Source organism: Cyanistes caeruleus, chromosome 3, assembly GCF_971803275.1.
Source record: "Cyanistes caeruleus chromosome 3, bCyaCae1.hap1.1, whole genome shotgun sequence".
NCBI classification, from domain to species: domain Eukaryota; kingdom Metazoa; phylum Chordata; class Aves; order Passeriformes; family Paridae; genus Cyanistes; species Cyanistes caeruleus.
The window spans coordinates 34,215,029-34,234,244 of NC_141703.1; the positions used below are offsets into that span (position 1 = coordinate 34,215,029).

The 19,216-nt window shown below is 37.8% G+C and overlaps 1 protein-coding gene across 2 annotated transcripts; it reads right to left on the reverse strand.

Annotated features, from left to right (window-relative positions):
• Nucleotides 1-204: 204 nt before the first annotated feature.
• On the reverse strand, nucleotides 205-17,501 carry CRLF2 (cytokine receptor like factor 2). 2 transcript variants are annotated; one of them, XM_023947275.2, is made up of 9 exons: nucleotides 14,851-17,501; nucleotides 14,593-14,665; nucleotides 9,074-9,185; nucleotides 8,179-8,351; nucleotides 6,821-6,960; nucleotides 5,889-6,051; nucleotides 2,987-3,101; nucleotides 2,076-2,160; nucleotides 205-873 (listed from the first exon to the last, which is right to left on the reverse strand). In XM_023947275.2, exons 3-9 carry the CDS (start codon nucleotides 9,133-9,135, stop codon nucleotides 601-603), a joined length of 1,011 nt encoding a protein of 336 aa, XP_023803043.2. In that variant the 5' UTR covers nucleotides 9,136-9,185; nucleotides 14,593-14,665; nucleotides 14,851-17,501; the 3' UTR covers nucleotides 205-600. The 2 variants fall into 2 exon arrangements, with proteins under 2 accessions (XP_023803043.2, XP_086736811.1); XM_086880685.1 differs by lacking the exon at nucleotides 14,593-14,665 and having other exon boundaries at nucleotides 14,851-16,418.
• Between the last annotated feature and the right edge of the window lie 1,715 nt (nucleotides 17,502-19,216).

Below are 19,216 nucleotides of genomic sequence, written 5' to 3' on the forward strand. Positions count from 1 at the left end.
AAGATACAGGGGACTGTAAGATACGAAGGAAAGACTTGAAGCCCTCCTTTCTGGAGGAAGCTGCCTAAACATCAGTACCTGCTGGCTAAATGTGATTCAATACTGTACATCCTCTCTCTTCTCTTCTTAGATGTGGGCCTTACTCCTTCTCCACAAAACCTTTTAGGCGTGCCATGAAATGCAAACTTATGCAACAAAAGTCTCTTTACGTGAGACAGCAAAATCTCTTTATTTTCTGTCTTCATTTTGGGAAGAACTATGGTGTAGTTTGCCCTGCTCTCCACACTCCGTAAGCAGAAGGACTTAATCTCAGTTCTGCTGACATATATTATGGAAGAGCTCCTGTGCTCTCCTGTCCATAGCAGGAAAATGGGGTTTAGGGATAAACCCGAATCAGAAGAACAAATCCTAATTATAAATTATCAGTTTTTTTCAGACACTTGAGTCTGCCCAAGAGATCCTGTTGGGAAAGTACAGATCTGAAAACACAGCCAAATGTCTTTCTTGATGTGAATCTTATCATGATGACTTTTTCTACTCAAACCCAAACTCACCAGGACTTTTATGGAATTTCCTAACACCTTCTGCATTATGCAGATTTTATACCATCACGTACATGTCATCATTCATTAAAATATGGAAGCCAGCAATAGGAGCTGCAGTGTTGGATGCCGGTATCAGGCAGGCAATCTCAGCTGCTTTGCCATCATTTTTTTCAGCTGCTCCTGAAAAAGGGAAGATTTTTTCCAAAGGTCCCTGTTTGTCACTGTTCTTCTCATCTTCTTGCTGGCTTTCTGCCTCAGTGATGGACTCTGGTTCTTCATATTCTAGCTTGGTTTGCAACACCACATGATCATTTTTGTCTAGCCATTCCTAGAAAAATTGAAGTGTTAATGTTGGCAGAGATGTTAAAAGATCTGTTAAAAGAATCTTGGTTGTATAGATACCAATTACCAATTTGCCTTTCATACTGGCATCTTTCCAGGATAAGCCACAATGGAGAAGATGAAAAGGAAGCAATGTAGAGAAGCAGGACATAAAACAGCAGGACAGAAGGAAGAATGGCAAGAAAGCAGACAGGATTCCAGAACTGCATACAAATGCCAACTTATTCTTGAGACCACATAAAATACATTTTGTATTTAATCAGGAGCCTTAGAAAACCTTGGACATGTAAAATATCTGGTGTTCCCTCTTTGACAGACTCATGCTTTCTTTGACCCAAACCCTGACTTAATTTAATCTAGTTTAGATGAAGATTTAGGCAATATAGCATACTTGTATTAATGCTTCAGTACTAATTTGAATTTGTATCTTTTTTCTTCACTTTGAGTTTAAAGCTATCTTTTATATAAAAAGTTTTCAGCTTGTCACTGAAAAATTATTACTGATTTTTTGATATTCCATTTGGTTTGAAAATGTAAATACTTAACCTGTTTCCCATGTAGAGGAAGCTTACTAACAGCTAAGGTAAACACTAGTACAGCTAAAACAGAAAACTACACCACATAGGTGATGTCAGGGACTCATAAGAAGCATTAAGAAAACAAAAGCCAAAACTGTAGTCTGTTCATTTGATAACCATTCCGTGTCTAAAAGTTTCTGAACATGCACCTCTATGGCTAAGAGAGGATGTTTCCTACTGTGACTGACACCTCCAAAGGTGTGAGTGCCATCACTGTGCCAGCACTCACACATTCAGAACTTCACAAAATAAAGGACAAGATCAGGTTGAAGCAAGCTCCCTGACCTGTCATTTGCAGGAAAGGATGCAAACACCACAATGTCGTTTCAATGGATATCTCAACACCCTTAAATTCTTCTCCAGCTGTTTCTTGGTCTCTATAGCAAATGCCTTTTCACAATCCCAAAGCAGCACTGCACTGATTTTATGAGCTCTGGCATCTGCTCTGTGGATCCTCTTGGTGATGCTGCACAAAGGGAAGGGTTTTGGGGCTTTTATCTTATGCCAGACTGCTTGTGGTTATGTCTGTGCAGAGCAAGAATCAGTTGCTACTTTCAAATAATTCTCAACGTTGTGGAGTTTACAGCCCTGCTAAGAAGGTGATTTTTACCTGTAAGTTTCCATTATGATCATTGAAGAGATCAGCAAATGGATATTTTGGGTCTGGTATAGCTGGCAGGACTGACATCTGAACCCTGCAACAACAAAAAAATACAAATCTAGACTGTACACAAACCTCCATCTAGTCAGCATGTGCCGTTCTGCTCAATGCAGTAGTCAGAGCTTCCATTCTCTGGTTACCTTCCACTAGGCAGGGATGATGGTGTAGCAACTAGCTGTATTGGCTGACTTAGTGAGCACAAATGTAAATATGAACCATAGAAGAGCAGGAGAAAAAACTCAATTTATGAACTAAGAGGGTAAATAGAGCCACAAATACTTTCATCACTGAAAATATGTAATTTTTGGCACTATTTTCCCACCAAAAAACCCAAAATCTGGGGCCTTTGTGGATTTGTTTGTTGTTTGGTAGTTTTTTGGGGTTTTTATTAATTGTAGATTCTAAACATGAACAGCATTATTCAACTACCAAACTAAATATTAGACTGGTAGTCTAATAGTCTTATTAAAGCTGAATGCACTTAAGTTTACTTTATCCTACTGCAAACAAACATTTTGATTGATTAATGAAGGTTGAACAAAAGAATGTCCTTTCAGAAGAAGTAGCTAGAAAAATTGGCTTCTCAGGATTTAACTAGAATTCTAAAGAAAGAGAAGAGACAGAATATTATCCTGAAACATTGTCTTTTACCAGAATTATTTCAGTTTTACAAATTAAAGGCCATGGGTGTTTGGAAAGCCAGGATGTATTATTCTGCAATTAAGCTACTGACTTCTACATCTTCACCATGACTTCATTAATCTCACAAGAATTTTTATTGCTAAAAAGGCTTCATCCAGAATGATAACTCTATTTTTATGACATGGCTATTTAGTAGTATCCAATAAAACTATATTTACCTTTGCCATTTACACAGAAGAATCAGGAGGATAAGCATCATTAAGAGTACTGCCAGCGAACAACTTAAAACAATTACTCTTTTTGACTGAGGAGTTAAATCATCATCACACGAATCTAAGAATAATCAAAAAGAATATGTCAAAAATATTTTTTAACTGTGAATGTTCCTAATCTTGCTAAAAATGTTGATTTTTTTTTTTTTAAAAAAAAAAAAACAGAAAATTTTTAAGGACAAATAAGACAAGTTTAATTGAGACTGAAAAGAAAATCTCTGCTTCCCCAAATCTTGTAACAAAATAAAATTGTGCTTTTATTTATCTAAATTGACCTGGTACAGGACAACAGAGGGGGTTTACAGGCAGTGTAGATGCATTATGAATGAATCAAGTATTTCTCACCTTCATCACACTGCATTGACAGTGATAAAGCGACTTTGTGCTAAGATCTGTATTACATATACCTACTTACAATCACTAAGGCTGCAAATGCAAGTTTACATGTGGCCCAAATGTCTTATCTCCCAACAAAAAACAAACAAATAATCCCAGCTGTTGAGATTTGTTGCATGAAATAGAAATGCTTCTGAGCCCTTCAGGGAGAAAAAGAAATCTAAAGACTGAATTAAAGTCTTTAGAGATAAAACTTTCAGAGTTAAAATCTTTAGAGAAACTTAAATATGTTAAGCCATAAGTATAGAGTATAAGTTTTAGTTTTAAGTTTTAATATAGCTTAAATACCTTAAGTGCCTGTGTTAGTTAATGAAAAGCCTTATTACCCAGTTAAAAGTTCAGTGAAACTACCCTTCACAGATTCAACTTAGCTCTAGTCATAATGAAAATATAGTTTGCATTCTTAGAACAGATAAGATTACTCATGTAAGCAGATAATACCCTGTACGTAAGATTTAAGTAAAGAGAACATTGTTTTCACATGTTAGAATTAAGTTCGTATTGGTGTAAAAAATTTTGTTTTAGAAGTGTTTTAGTGTTTTGGATGATTTATGGATTTAATCCCCTGTATTGGAGATCAGAATCCATCCATCCATCCATCCACACATCAATCTATCAGACTGAGGAAGAACAGCAGCACCATCATCACCAACTGCTTCTACAGCCCAGGACAACAAAGCTCCACGCTGAGAAGCTGCTGCCCCGAACACTGGGACCTTATACCAGAGAGCTGCTGCTCAGAACTCGGGACTTTATGCCAAAACTTTTAGTAAGGACTTTAACTTTCTATACTCTTTGCCTTTGAGACTGACACTTTTATACAATAAAAAAATTTCCAGCAACCATCAACTACTCGTGTCTCTTTGAGACCTGGAAATATTCCTGTATTCCCCGTTGAAACTTGACACCCAGCAAACAAAGAGCCAGCAAATGACAAAAGTTGATACCCAGAAAGTAACTAGTGGTAGGCTAACACCTAACATACAAGTATATATAATTAATGAATTTGTGCATTTTTCTGCATTCTCAGTGTTCTTCCTGCAGCTTTTGTAATGCATAGTAAACCTTTGCCTCCTACTACTGGCCTTCTGGTCTCCACAAAAGTGCCAAATGCAGATGATTATTCATACAGGGACAACTGTCCAGCCTGTTCCACCTCCCTGCTCTCTTTAGTTGCCAGGAAGCCACAAGTAAAATTGTCTCTCCCCACTAAGTAAGGTCTTCAGAGCTTATGAAATTTCTTGAAGCTTTGTGTCTTCATCTGATTATAGATTTGGAGTCAATAACTCACTAAAATCCTGAAGGAAACTTTTCCCAGTGAAGGGGCTGTGTCAATGTCACTTCTGATCCAGGGGCACACAGAATGCCTTAAGCACTTTGACTGTCTCCTGTGTTGTCCTTCCTTGCAGGTACCTGCTGACAGCTTCTGGTCAAATGGTTCAGGTAAGGCTGATAAGTTGTTTGCTCTCAGAGGTGCAGAGGAAGACACTGTCATTATTTCTGAGGGGCATTTGCCAGCCACACCTGAGAATATGCTTGCAGGCTCACAATTTGCATAGTGGAAGAGTCTTCACTGTGGCCATGAGTGCACATGGTCCAGGATTTCTTCCCAGCTTTGTGTGCACAGATTGCCTTCAAGCAAGATTGAAGTGCATTTCAAGTGAGCATTCAAGTGAGCCCATTGCATTTTAGAGAGCTCAGATCTTGTTGCTGAGAGCTTCATAATTCTGATAAAGCCTCATGGGTGGTATTTTGTGCTTAGATAATATAAATGTGCTGGTATGGTGTACAGTTTTTTGTTTGTTTTTTTTTTCCTACAGAAAATCTGGAGTTTGGTTTTGATCTGCAGTAGGAATACTATTTGCATTGATAATCTAATTAATGTTAATCACCCTCAGTTAAATTCAACTGTCTGGTAGGAAAGCACTGCTGACAGTGGCTTTGCTTCCCCTCAATCTCTTTTTCCCCATCCTCCTCGTTTCGATCAATCCAACACCCTTGAGCATCAGACTTCTGTGACCTGTGGTCCTGTAGTTCAACTGGATCTACTTGCAAAACAAACTGCCTTCAAAAATTTGACACCAGAGATTTTCTCAGAGTTCATATTTGATATCCAAATGTCATATATGAGCATCCCCCTTCAACACCTACAGAGCCCCCATGCATCACATCACTGTCACTGGGGGATCCTTGATGCTATTATAACACAAATAATAACACTTTGCTGATTAGGACATGAACTGATAGCTTCAGGGGCCATCAGAAACAAAGTGGACAGAGTTAAATTAAAGAGGCACAATTAAAAATTCACATGAACTTTCTTTGATAACACGAGATAGAGAACAATAGTGCTGCATTCATTTGCTGCATGTCCTCAGCTTCTTTTGCAGTCACCCCTTCTTTTTTTGCACTTAGACTATTTTTATTTATAAATATATATATTAGCTGTTACCTAATAACGTGCCATTCATCCAAAATGTTTCAGCTTCCCAGTCACTGCTGTATTTGACTACATTGCAGTATGGTACTAGCCTCCTCAGTCTGACCCGGAAAGAGTAGCACTTCCTTGGATCAAAGCCTTGCTCTCCAACACTGCAGCACCTAGAAGTTCTGGACTGAGAAAGAAGTTTTATGATTATTAATTCTGGTTTTCAAGACAGTGCTTCGAAGTGCTGCTCTCAGTCATGATCACAGCTAGGACAAGGGATAGGCCAATGCAAAACCTCAGAACCAAATATTAACTTCTCTGAGTTTTGAGGAATTCAGTTTCTTGATTGACTTTTGACTATTCATATCCTTTCCTTGTTGTATGGTATTGAGCTGAGGGTCCTTAAAATCATTGTATACTGCACTATGCTACAGTTGCATATTTACAATACACAAAGACACTCCAATCCACAAAATATTTACAAGTTAAATTTGAGAATAGAAAGGTTTAAGTTAGTGAAATAATAATAATATTTGTAAATACTTAATAGCTAATTTGAGAAGAAATAAAAATCCCATGTAATTTATTTTTTATATACTATTTCAATAGTTTTTATTTTTTTTTTTGTCTTTCTTCTTTTCACTAATCTGTTTTCTGTTTCTATCTTTCCAAATTCCTTTATTCTGAATGTATGCTTTTCCCTTAGATTTCTCTCAGTTCTTAGGTAACTGCCTTTAACTTGTAAATTATTTCTGGCATGGCAGAGACCCAGGGTTCTAAAAATCTAGATGTTTTCTTCTAGAAGCTATATTTGAAAATATAGGATGTGAGAAAATTTGGAAACAACTGTATTTTATATTCTATGGATATGCTACTTCCAGCTCCTTCTACTGTTGATTAAAAATGTGATGTCCAACTGCTTTCAGTGTTGATTAAAAATGTGACATACAACTCACTTGCCACTCTTTGTCAAACTTGCTTTTGTACTGAAGCTCAAGTCTCAAGCACCATGCATTTCTCTCTGGTTTATTACAGCTTACAGTAACAGTGTCCTCTTCCCAGAAGAAGGTCACATTTTCTGGTGGACTGGGCTTTACTAAGAAGAAGAGAAACAAATTTTGCTATGGCATCCTAAAAAGCACTTTGCAGTTAAAATAAAATAACTGCATAAATAAAATTTTTTCCTTCCTTGGCTCAATATTTCACTGAGTAGTAAGAGGAAAAGGTTGATTTTCTTCTTGGAGGTTCTGCTTTTGCAGCTGACCTCCCTATTAAACATCAAAATGGAGCATGACACCATGACACTGTTCACCATTTGAGATGCCACATTCAAAGGCAGTAACTCATGTCAGGAACCCATTGTAGCTACTTAAAGAAAGGATTTTGGTCTCCTCACACTCCCTGCAATCCAGACAAAGAAACAAGCTTCCTCTTGGGAAATGAAGTGACAAATTCAGTACTACAAAACCTCCAAGAGAGACTTTTGCAGTTGCTGGAGGTTATGTGGGACATGATGGGGTATCTGCAAAACCCCTGGGCTATCTATGCACAGCTGAATCTGCCCCTCACTGTTTTCAGAGGGTCTGAAGACAACTCCATGGCTTGACCTACGCAGCTGGTAAGTCTTCAGCAGTGTGAAATAAAGGGCTGAAAAGAGTGCTACCTGATTTCTCAATCCTTCTAGTTGCCTTTTTGTATCATGAAAACTCTGCCTTCCTAATTTAAAGACTTCAGTCTGATCCTTGATATTTGTCCTTTGTTACCTAAAAATTTTGAAATTAATTTTGTTATTGGTGGCTGTTTAATAGTGAAAATTTGAGGACCATGCTGCAGTTTTCCATAATTTAACAGCTATTGGTAAAATTAGGAGATATAAAAGTATTCTCAAAGTTTGATTCCTTGACAGGTTTTGTTTAATCCCTTTTGCTAAAACATTATCATTAAATTTGAAATATATTATGTTTTTCAGATAATTCTCCACTGTATATCTCTTGTGTGATTTCTATTAGAAAAAAATCCCTACTTTTAATGATATAGTTATGTAAAATTCCAGAAGCTTACATATTTAGTATTTTCATTTGGATTTTGAAACTGTATTTTGGGACAAATCTGACTGTCTTATGTTATCTCATTTGATTGCAGCTGCACACAAGCCTATGTAACTGCAGGGAAGTAAAATCAGCATGAAATAACTGTAGTTTTGTTTTGACGTGCACACTACACTAATAATATTTTATATGCCATATAACAGATTTCTTCTCAAACATAGAGAACTGGAAAATCTGCCAAAGTAGTCATGATTTTTCATACTTACTGTAAAAATCAGCTTTTAATTTTTTAAAAAAAAGCTCTTCACTTCCATTGCTGTTCCTGATAGAAATGGCAAGGGTAGGTCCTTCTGTCTTAAAAAGACATCCAGAATTATAATCTTGATCCAATAAATAGGTGGTACATGGCTTCCAAACTTTGTGCTTGCCTTCACTAAATCTGTAAATGAAATAATACTGGTAAATGGAAAACTTAACAATTGAAACAATTAATTAAATTTTTTACTGCTCTTTCTTTTATATTTCTTTTTTTATCTTTTCAAATGCTACATCGAGGAAAGTCTGAGCATGGTTTTACTTGAAGTGACAAATTTCACAGTTCTGTGAGGAAATTCATCACCCAAACTTCACCCAAATTCCAGCCTTGGGTTTTGATGCAGTCTGAAGTAATCAAGTTTCATTCATGTTGTTGTTTTCCAATAAGAGAGTGACTTGCTCAAACAGATGCTCTCATGATCCTGTTTTCAGGACTGTACTGTGAAAAGTTCTTCCATGGATACAACTCAGAAAGAAAAGATAAGTACTATGATTGTCTTGAACTAAAATATTACACTTCTGTTAGTCAGTAATGATGGCAGTTAATAAGGAAAATACACACACCTATGTGGAAAAAACACTTTCAGCGGTGTAATTAGCCTTAGCATTTAGCACAATGATGGAAGAGGGACAAATCTTTCCTATCATGTCTGTTGTGACTGATTACTCACCAGGTTTATTGATTTGTACACTTCTGTAGGTTGTGAGTATAAACAGGTTTAATGCTGGATATTAACAAATGTTAGAAGCATTTCTAGTTCACAGAAGACTCAAATGGACTTTAAGATTTCATTCTCCCTAAGTAAATCCTTTAACAAGAGAGGAATAGGCACTGACAATACTCACGTGTAAAAAAATGACACATTCTCATTATGGAAAAGCTCTCTTGCTGCCCATGTGATCTGCATCTTCTCATTGTTGAAGTTGATGATTGTGGTGTTGATGGCATTTTTCTCACCTGCTCAGGACATTTACAGAGAATACCATTTCAGGAGTGCGTATGAAAAGCGTCCCTTGACATTAGTAGGCAGTCAGTATTTCTAAGATATGTGTGCAATAGGCTCAGATGATCATAAAGTCAGAAGACATAAGAACATCCAAAGGAAACTCTACAACTCTATTTCCAACAACGAAATAGAGTAGAATAGCTTAGAGAGGTTTGAAATTAGAATTTCAAAATAATGAAATTAAGGCATGCACAGTGACATGAGAAAGAGATTTGGACACATGTGGTCCTGGGACCAAAAAGTGTAGAGTGGCCCCATTGAGGCACTGAATAAGGCCTATACCTCGAGGACAACTTTCCCCAGAATACCTGCTGAGGAAAACTGTTTGGGAACTAACACTACAGGGAATGTCTGTGCAAACTGTCAGATGTTGGCTGTAAGAAACAAGGAACTAACACAGGAAATGCAGACCAGTCAAGACCCACAGGAACACAGAGCAGATCAGCACAAGTAGATGTGTTGCATATTTGATGCCCATTCCACCCTAAATACAAGAACAACCATTTAACATCCTTTGACTGCACACAGATATTATTTCCTCTCTGATCATCTCGTTACTGTTCTTGCTAGGGACACAGGATTCCACAATCAGACACTGAAGATAAACCTGACATTGAAGAAATGGATAAATTAAGAAAGCAGAAGGATTAGAAATCTATTCTATATTAAAAAAAAATGTATTTTGCATTCTATAAGATGTGAAATTGAGTTTACTTGAGTGAATAAAGAGGAAGAAAATATATCAGCAAGAAACAATTTGAAGGTAAAATTTTCAGACTTCTCTGTCCAGCTGTGAAGTGTCTAACACTAAAAATCTTTGTTGGAATATTCCTGTCTAGGAGAATAGAAGATTTTAGCTTTGATTGCTGTGTTCATTTTATGCTACTCTGGACTTTTGAAGGGGTTTAAAATTTTAAAATATTTCTTTATGAGCTATTTATCATATCCAGCCATTCTGATTACTTCATGGGAATCAAGAATAACTATTCTCATGGTTGCTATTTGTTGCTCTGTAATCAACATGAAGAATGTGAGACGTGGGTTCGAGTAAGAATTTTGCCTATTTTCATGCCTGTATCTGTGTCTTTGTGCTTTATGACTACTCTAATTAGAATATTTTTGTGGAAGTGTTTTTGTACTGTAACACATAGTCTTGTCAAAACCATTCAAGGCAGTTATGACAAAAATCCAGGACACACTGGGCCTGTACCTTCAGGTTTCAGCTATGTGAGTCATGGAGCTGTGGAAAAAAGATTATGCTCTTATTCATGAAAAGGACTTGAAACTACCTCCTCCATCTTTTACCTCATGCATGCAAGCTTGTTTTGTATTGTTTTCTCAAAGAGAAAATCTTGTTTACATGCTGAGGCAATACCAGAAGTGAAAAATCTTAAAAAGTGTAATAAAGTGGAGTTTATCCAGCCAGTTCTACCTACCTCTGTTGCAAAAAAGTACCCACAAAGACTTCAAGCTCTTTGTAATTCCCTTCTGCGGGTCTAAGAGATGATCTTTTACTAAAGCCACTAAGAAATATGCAGGCAAAGTGCCCAATAGTGGATACTTGGTCTGTGATTGCATTAACACATTTTAATTTTTGTGGACTACTTTAGCATGGTTGTGCTGTGCAGTACATAGTGTAAGTGAAATCCTTTACTTCTTGGACTTCTATTTTCTATAAAATAAAATATAAAAGTAGTTTAATGTATATTTAATGTGTATTAAGTGAGTAATTGCATGTTCTCCATTCTTATTTAAAACAGACATCATAAAAAATCCTGAGATATTTAAAATATATACTTCCTACTTTTGGATAATTAGTCTGATTGCCTGTATTTTCACTTTGAGAAAGTGATCATGCTTCTAATGATCATGCCACTACTGATCATGCTTCAATTTTGAAAATAAGAGCAGGAAGAATACTTGATTTCTTAATTACATATTTTCAAGGGTAATTAATTTCAAAATTAATTTCTGATGTTGTTTCTATGTGTACAATAGTTGGGAACAATGGCAGAAAGAAAAACACTCTTTGTAGGGCCTATTTTTGAATCTTCCACTAGACCAGGCTGCTCAGAGCTCCATCCAACTTGGCCTCAAACAATTCCAAGGATGGGGCATCCACAACTTCTTTGTGCAACCTGTTCCAATGCTTCACAACCCTCACAGTAAAGAATGTTTTCTTAATATCTAATCTAAATCTAGTGTTTAATTTTAAAGCCATTGCCCCTTTTCCTGTCACTGCAGCCCCTTACAGAAAGTCCCTTTCCATCACAGTTGATCTGAGGTCTTCAGTCAACTTGGTCACAAGGGCTGTACAGGTACAGAAAAAAAGAATAGGAAAAAAGGAGCTTATAACATAAATACAGAACACCGTAACAGAGGCAAGGAGAGGAAAAGCTTGTTTTAAATATCTCCAAAAGGGAAAAACGGCAGTGCTAGGAGTTTCATCCCTCAAAGTTCAGGACGTTAAAACAATATTATAATGCTTATTCTTTGTGAATTGATTTTAACTTACTGGGCAGTACCAACAATTATTTTTTTTCTTTTTTTGAAAATTATATTTCTGGGGAAATTTCTAGAATTAAGATGGATAGCACTGGCTCATTAATTGTGAGAGAGAGCACACAGAAATTGCTTACCCAAAATTCTCTTACACATCTGACAATAAATGTGCTGACAAAATTAAGACTAATTTTGTCTCTCAAATATGTTATCTGTGCTTGGGAATCTCCTTGAATCTGTGACTATATATCCTACAACCTGCCAGCAGAGAAGTAAAGATTTGGCCAAGTGTTAATTCAGAGGTGAAGACTAAATCTTGGGTTTGGCAATGAACATTTTTTTTGTATGGCAAAGAATATCAGTTTGACTCCATTCCTGCAGTGATTTATCCATGGACCTGAGTAGTTAACTTCAGCAGGATTGGTCAGATTGTATCAACTTAATATCATAAATAAATATATCTAAATCAGAACCTTTTTCTGCAAAAAATCCCTACGTATTATGAATTAAAATGCTGGGATTTTAACATAAAAGTATAAACTCCAACAACTGCAGTTATTTATGTACTAAAATGGAAAGCAATATATTAAATTCTTTAACAATAAATAGAAAGTTTATTGAAATGGAATAGAAATTATGATAAACCATCTGGTGGTATATACATATTCTTTCCTGTGCTCTAATTTTAAAGAATTTCATAAGAAATCAGCTTCAACATAATTAAGTAGGTATGTAGGACAGAATCTTACCAATCTTTCATCATTAAAGACTTTGTTTTCCGAGCTTTAGTCAGAGAAATTTTCTTCTTTGCTTCCTAATTTCATGAGTTTTGAAGCCTTTTTGCATGTAGTTTGAGTTGTATTTTTTTGTAAATGTACGGTAGGTATTTGCATGTATCTTTTCAAATTATAACATGTATATTTTGCATAATTTAAATTTCAACATGAAGGCATGCATAACCTAAGTGAGTTTCTTTAAAGTTTAGATTAAACTGACACCAAATCCTCTGGGGATATATACAGTTTATCTGAAATATGTCTTTTTCTTTTTGATGATGTTTCCCTTGCCATCGACTGAAAAAATGTTTGGTTTTAAGTAAGTATACACCTATACTTCTGCAGGCAGGATAATTTTGTATCTTCTGTTAGTGGAAAGAGAATGAGAATAGAGGAGACCATTTCTCTCCCTCTGTTTTTGATGGAATCTTTTTGAATTCAGCTGTGACATCATAGATCACTTTCAGCTGATATGTCAGCTCTTCCACAGTAATTACTAATATTTAAAGCCTTCTAATTATGATCCTGGAGGCACACCATACACCAAAGCAACACATTCATAAGTATTCTTTCTATGATAATAATGGATAGATGAAAAGGTCAAAAATGTTTTGAGTAGGCAGTCCCTGGGCTAAAAGAGAGTAGCACAGCTTTCTGTCAGAGGATGACCTGGTGGTCTACCCAGGTATGCAGCATACTGTAGGACCAGTGCACGGGAGCAAGAGTTTCAGGGAGAATTATCCAAGCCTACACCTTCCTTAAAACCAGACAGGTTTTTACCAGAACTGGTAAAGTTCTGCACAAGACTTGAACCTCACCTAATTCTCCTCAGGACAGAGAAGAATGGAAAATACCACTACGGTGTGTGGAGAAAATAGTTCTACAGGGAAAAAAAAAAAAAATTCCTTGAGTAAAAAATTATGCAGATACAACCATGAGGAAGAATATGAGCAAGTTCTTTCCACTCCCATTCTATTTTTCAAAGTTTGTTGCTGAGAAAAAATACTACTGAAAGAGAACATGTAAAAAGGTTAAATGACATGGAACAAATTTTTAAAAAAAGAAAGAGAGAGCCAGAATATCAATCTTCAAAGATAACAGAATGAAACATGTATGTACTGGAACAGTTGCAACCTCATTGATGCATAACAAAGAAGAAAAACCACTTTTAATTTCCTTATACTGACGAAACCTGATAACTAACCACACAGTACACTGTACAGGAACTACTGGAGAACAAGACCCAGATCTGAACCTATAGTCTTTAGCTGCCCTTAGTACTACTGGTGGATGAAGGACAGTTTCATTTTTTTAACAGGAACAAATGTAGGCAGAAATGCCATTTGTGCACAAGACTGCTGAATTGAACACATGGGCCAGAGAATGACTAGAAAACATCTTTTCAAGAAGACAAAGCAAGTGAAAGTTTTTCATAGACATTTTGAGACAAGGTATAATTCTTATAGCATAATTCTTAGAATCCACCACACAGAGTGCTTTGGGGTTTTTCTCAGAAAATCACTGATCATTGTCAGGCATCCCAACACTGCATAGAATAAGAATCACAACTCTAATTTTTGAATTTTGTTCCACAGAGACATGCCATCAGCACTGCATGGCTGTAGATGATTGCTGTCTCAGGGCAGGGAAGTCACCTTCCTTCATAGGACAGCCAGTGACTCACAGGGACAATTAACCCTGGGGAATCAGGTGGTGGAGCATTATCAAAAATCATATTTACTATATGTTTAACAGAACAGAGAGCTGACTTAGAGGTTGATAGAATGAGACCATCAAGAATTTATTCTTCCTTATAAAATGAATGACAGGGAACTTGTGGGAAATTAATTAGAGTGAAGATTAGATTTTTGATGTAGGTGTTGAGCATTATGTTTGATTTCTCTAATGGCATTGCAGACAAATACCTAAAACAGAGATTTCTTAGGCAGCCAAACAATTGGTCTTTGATAATTTTGCTGAGTAATAGTATTTTTATCTTGATGTTTTCTCAGGAGCAAAGTACTGCTGATCTTTTCCCACAGTGTTCATTTTTTCAGAGTACTCAGTGCATATGTCTTACCTTGAATGTGTTTTATCCTTCTTCGTTCATTGAAGGCTAGTCTTTTTTGGCTGCAATCTACTCTGTTAGAAAACTTTCATAGAAATATGTTATTGTTTGTTTTTTTAGGAGAACATTTTCATTTCTGCTGGATATTAATTTTTGTTTGGGTCAATCTTCTAATCAAAAAAACACTGAACACATGAGGTAGAAAATAAACAGAAATATTGCTAGCTGATATATCAATTTCTAAATAAATATATGGGAATTTGAACTTACCAGAAGATTGTGACTGAGAAGCCACAAAGTTGCCCAGTGTGAAGATCATCAAATATGCTTGAAAGATGAGTCTCATGGTTAGAATGTTACAACAGACTGTGAAGAGATGAATAATCATAATCTCTGGATTTACTCTTTGATCACTTTATACCAGATGCTGGAGGGAAGTGGAGGAAATGACTACAGCAAATAAAAAAAATGGCTTATCTGTAGCTACCAACAAATCAGAAGTGCAGGGCCTTCTTTATACAATGTAAAAAAAAAAATTCTCAGAATATGAGTATCTCTTTTTCCAGCTTTATCTTTCTACAGCTGTATCAATCAGAGGAGACCATAGCCCTGCTGCAAATGAGGATGAGGTAGCTGTGCAGAGGTGTGACCACACAGAATCACAGAATCAATCACAGAGTCACAGAACAGGCAAGGCTGGAAGGGACCACAGTGGGTTGTCTGTTCTAATCTCCCTGCTCATCTCAGAGCACATGGCACAGGATTGTGTTCAGGTGATTCATGAATATCTCCAGTGAGGGGGACTCCACACCCTTTCTGGACAATCTGTTCCAGTGCTCTGTCACCGTCACAGTAAAGTTCTTCCTCATATTCAGGTAGAATTTTCTGAGCATCAGTTTCCACTCACTGCCTCTTGTCCTGTTGCTTGGCACCATCCCTTCAGATACTGACAGACATGGGTGAGGCCTCCTCTCAGCCATGTCTTCTCAAGGCTGAGCAGGCCCAGCTCTCTCTGCCTTTCCTGTTGAGATGCTCCAGTCGCCTTATCCTCTTTGTCACCCTCTGTTGGACCCTCTCCAGGAGATTAACATCTCTTGGGCCGGGAAGCCCAGAACTGCACACTCCAGGTGGGACCTCACCAGGGCTGAGTAGAGGGGCAGGATCACCTCCCTCGAGCTGCTGGTAACGCTCTTCCTTAGGCATCCCTGGACACCACTGGCCTTGGCCCCAGGGACGCACTGCTGGTCAGGGACAGCTTGTTGTCCACCAGGACCCCCAGGTCCTTCTCCTCAGAGCTGCTCCGCAGCAGGTCAGCCCCAGCCTGTGCTGGTGCCCAGGGTTATTCCTCCCCAGGTGCAGGACCCTGCATTTGCCTTTGCTGAATGCCAGATAGTTCTCTGAGCCTCTCTTCAAGCTGCCGAGGTCCTTCTGCAGAGCTGCACAGCCCTCTGGGGTATCGGCCACTCCTCCCGGCTTTGTGGCATCAGAAAACTTGTTGAGGAGATACTCTGCCCCTTCATCCAAGTCATTGACAAATCAGCTAAACAATATTTGGCCTAGTATTGAACCCTGGGGGGCACCACTAGCGACAGGCCTCCAACCAGACCCTGCACCATTGATTATGACCCTCTGGGATCTTCCATTCACACAGTTCTCAATTAGATCATTTTTTCCTAGCTGGTCTTGAGCTTTTTCTGTGCTTGCATCAGAAAATGTACAGTAACCTTCTTCTCATGCAGAGGGCTCCCTTGGTCAGATGATCAAGTGAGTCATGGTGCATGTTAAGTGCCCTGGGCACACACATTATGCTGCCTGAGACCCTTGAACTACATTTTGCTGCAAATTTCTCAAGACTAGAAGCTTGTCTGTCATACCTGGTACTAGGTATGGATGGCTGGGAGTACACCCAGAAGTGGTGCCATGAAGTTTTTTAGGCTTCTTTTCATTCCCCTTAGATCCCTACCTAAAATGTTCACTGTCCATTTTAACCCAGCAGCACTGTTTGTCCAATGAGACATTTTTCAGCTTAGTCACATCATCAAAATCTGCGTGTCCCAAGAAGACCCTTTTGGTCCCTGCTTTGATCAAGTTCCTCCAGGGAGTCATTAGTTCCTGGAACTAAAGTAACAAGCAACACAAAAGTCAAATACTAAACTAGGTCGTAGGTGATAGTTAATGGAAAGCTAATGTCACTCATGGTTTTCACAGTCAGCATTGCAAAAGTCAGTGAGATAAACAAAGGCAAAAGTCCAAATTCCTCTGGTTCCTCAGGACATGGCAACTTCCATGTGTCCTCATTTGGGTTAAAAACACATTTTTCTTCCAAAAAAAAAGAGTCTTATCTGTCCTTAGAGAAGATGTGAGTGTGATGGAGCCAAATTTGTCCCTTTTTGTTTTTCACCCAGGTAAAATACACCGGACTGCAGAGCCCCTAAGGTAGCTCATTGTTAGGAGAGAAGGGATAGAGGAAGATAACAAACAAAGAAAAGATATCTAAAATACCTTCTGGATTATAATAATTTTGATTTTGATACACTACATATAAAACAAGTTCAAATTCTCAAGCAAGAACACTACATTTTCACCTACCTTTTCCTTATGCCATGTATGCTTGTACCACAAGTAATTATCCCTCCCATCAGCCTTGTCTTCTTTTTCATGTACTGAGGTCAAACAAAAATAAGTTTAAAAAATAATCTCTCTTTTTACTACTTTGGAACCCAAACTGAGGGCTGAGGTCCTGGGGAATAAAAATGGCATCTGGGTCAAGCAAACTGATGTATAAAGCTGTGGCATTGTTGAGCTATTTTTGCTACTGCTGAGAGAAATATCAGATTTAGCACTAGGGGGATGTAGGGCTTTGGCACCTCCCACCTCCCCCCCCATGCAGGCAGATACTGGCCCAGAACCTGCCTTAGGTTCTGTTTACTGGAAGGCAGCTCTGATTACCTGATTTGATTTTTTTTTTTCTTGATCCTAGTCCATGAACTGAAAAGCTGCAATTGATACCATAAGATCTGTTCTCCTGGAGAACTTTTTCTGCCTGCCTGCAGGAGTGTGCTTGATTAACTTGTCCATGTCCTCTGGGTCATCACTCTCAAGAAGACAAGGACAGAGCATTGTCACAATGTGGCCCCTTTTTGTGGTTCACACGTAGTGCAGTGTTGGATTGTTTGGCCTGAGAAAACAAGATTCATCCTGCAACTTCATGCAGGAATAGGGAAAGCAAATGGTGAGGGTGAGCCAAAAAGTAGCAGCCAGGGCTTCTGATGCAGATTGCTGGAAGAGAAAATTCTTAGCAAGACACACAGAGGATGAGAACAATCCAAGTAATGTAAGCAAACTAAAATAAGCTCTTTTGACTACATTTTTAATTTTGGATCAAACTGCACAAACAGATCTTGGCACTCTGCCAGTTCCTCTACCCACAGCAGTAACTCTTGGGTGGCTGCACTTGCCAGCTGCAACTTTCAGCACCCTCACTAACTTTCATCAGTTTCCTTCCTCTCTTTTTATTCCCCTTTGTATAATTTCGTTGGTGATGTTAAATGGGTCTTGGATCACCACATAGTTCAGCAAAGCAAATTGTCCCAGTTTAGTTTTTTTCTTCACTTATAGCCAAAACAACCAAGAGTCTGTGAGTAATTTTCCTTTACTGTTACTTATTTATTCATGGCCTTGCTTACAGCCTCTACATAAAGCCTTTAAAAATAGCAAGATTATCTCTTTTTGCAGACCCCTTTTAATTTTTAACATTAACAGGTTGTGATTTCAGTGTGCTTTGAGTGAGTGGGATAAAGGGAACAATGAACCATTTATATAAAATAGTGAACCCCATCACTCCATGACAAATAAGTTCAGTCAACTTGAGACAGTGCAGCCCATTGTTGTGACAGGAGAACCTGATTCCCTGTTTTAATATGCTGCAAAACACATGTGTAAAGATCTCTACTGTATGCTTTGAACACATCTTCTACCTATGGGAAAAGACTAGGAGAGCAATCTTCAAATGCTCCTGGAATTTTTAAAATTCACACTCTTAAACAATGACTTCAAAAAGAGTCATTTCGTGGTCTGTCCTTGTATCATCATGGCTTGGCTTTTCATAGGTTTTTTTATGAATGACAGGAAGCAAGCGAAGGGAAAAAGCCAAGCAAAGATGGCAGGCAGACAGCATGGATGAGCAAAGAGCTACTATCCAAAATCAGACATGAAATGGATTCCACACACAAGAGGTGGAATCTGGTTGATCTTTCAGGGACAGGGTTAGAGAAGTCAAGGCCAGGATGGAGTTGAATCTTTTAAGGGATGTGAAGGGCAACAAGAAACAACCCACAACTGTATAAAGAGTAAAAGGAGGATTAAGGAAGACACGGACATGCTGCTGAATGAATCCCATGCTGTGCAGGGCCTTTGTCTACACAATGGAAGTTCTTCTCTTAGTTAATGTCTGGTACCAACATTGCTCCCATATAAATTTCAAATCCTTACTTAAAAGAATAAGCATGCTTGGTAATTACAAAAAAAAGAAAAAAAAAAAAGGTATCAATAGAAATGTTCCATCAACAACCAAAAAATGTAGTCTTTAAAAAATAGACCAGAATAGAACAAAAAAATTCAATTGGAAAGGACCTAC

Coding starts and splice junctions, on each gene's coding strand:
- CRLF2 (XM_086880685.1), bottom strand. CDS start 14,968: ATGATTATTCATCTCTTCACAGTCTGTTGTAACATTCTAACCATGAGA. Junction 9,186..14,850: donor TTCTCAGTCACAATCTTCTG/GTAAGTTCAAAT, acceptor TGTCCTGAGCAG/GTGAGAAAAATGCCATCAAC. Junction 6,052..6,820: donor AGTTTGACAAAGAGTGGCAA/GTGAGTTGTATG, acceptor CTTCTTTCTCAG/TCCAGAACTTCTAGGTGCTG.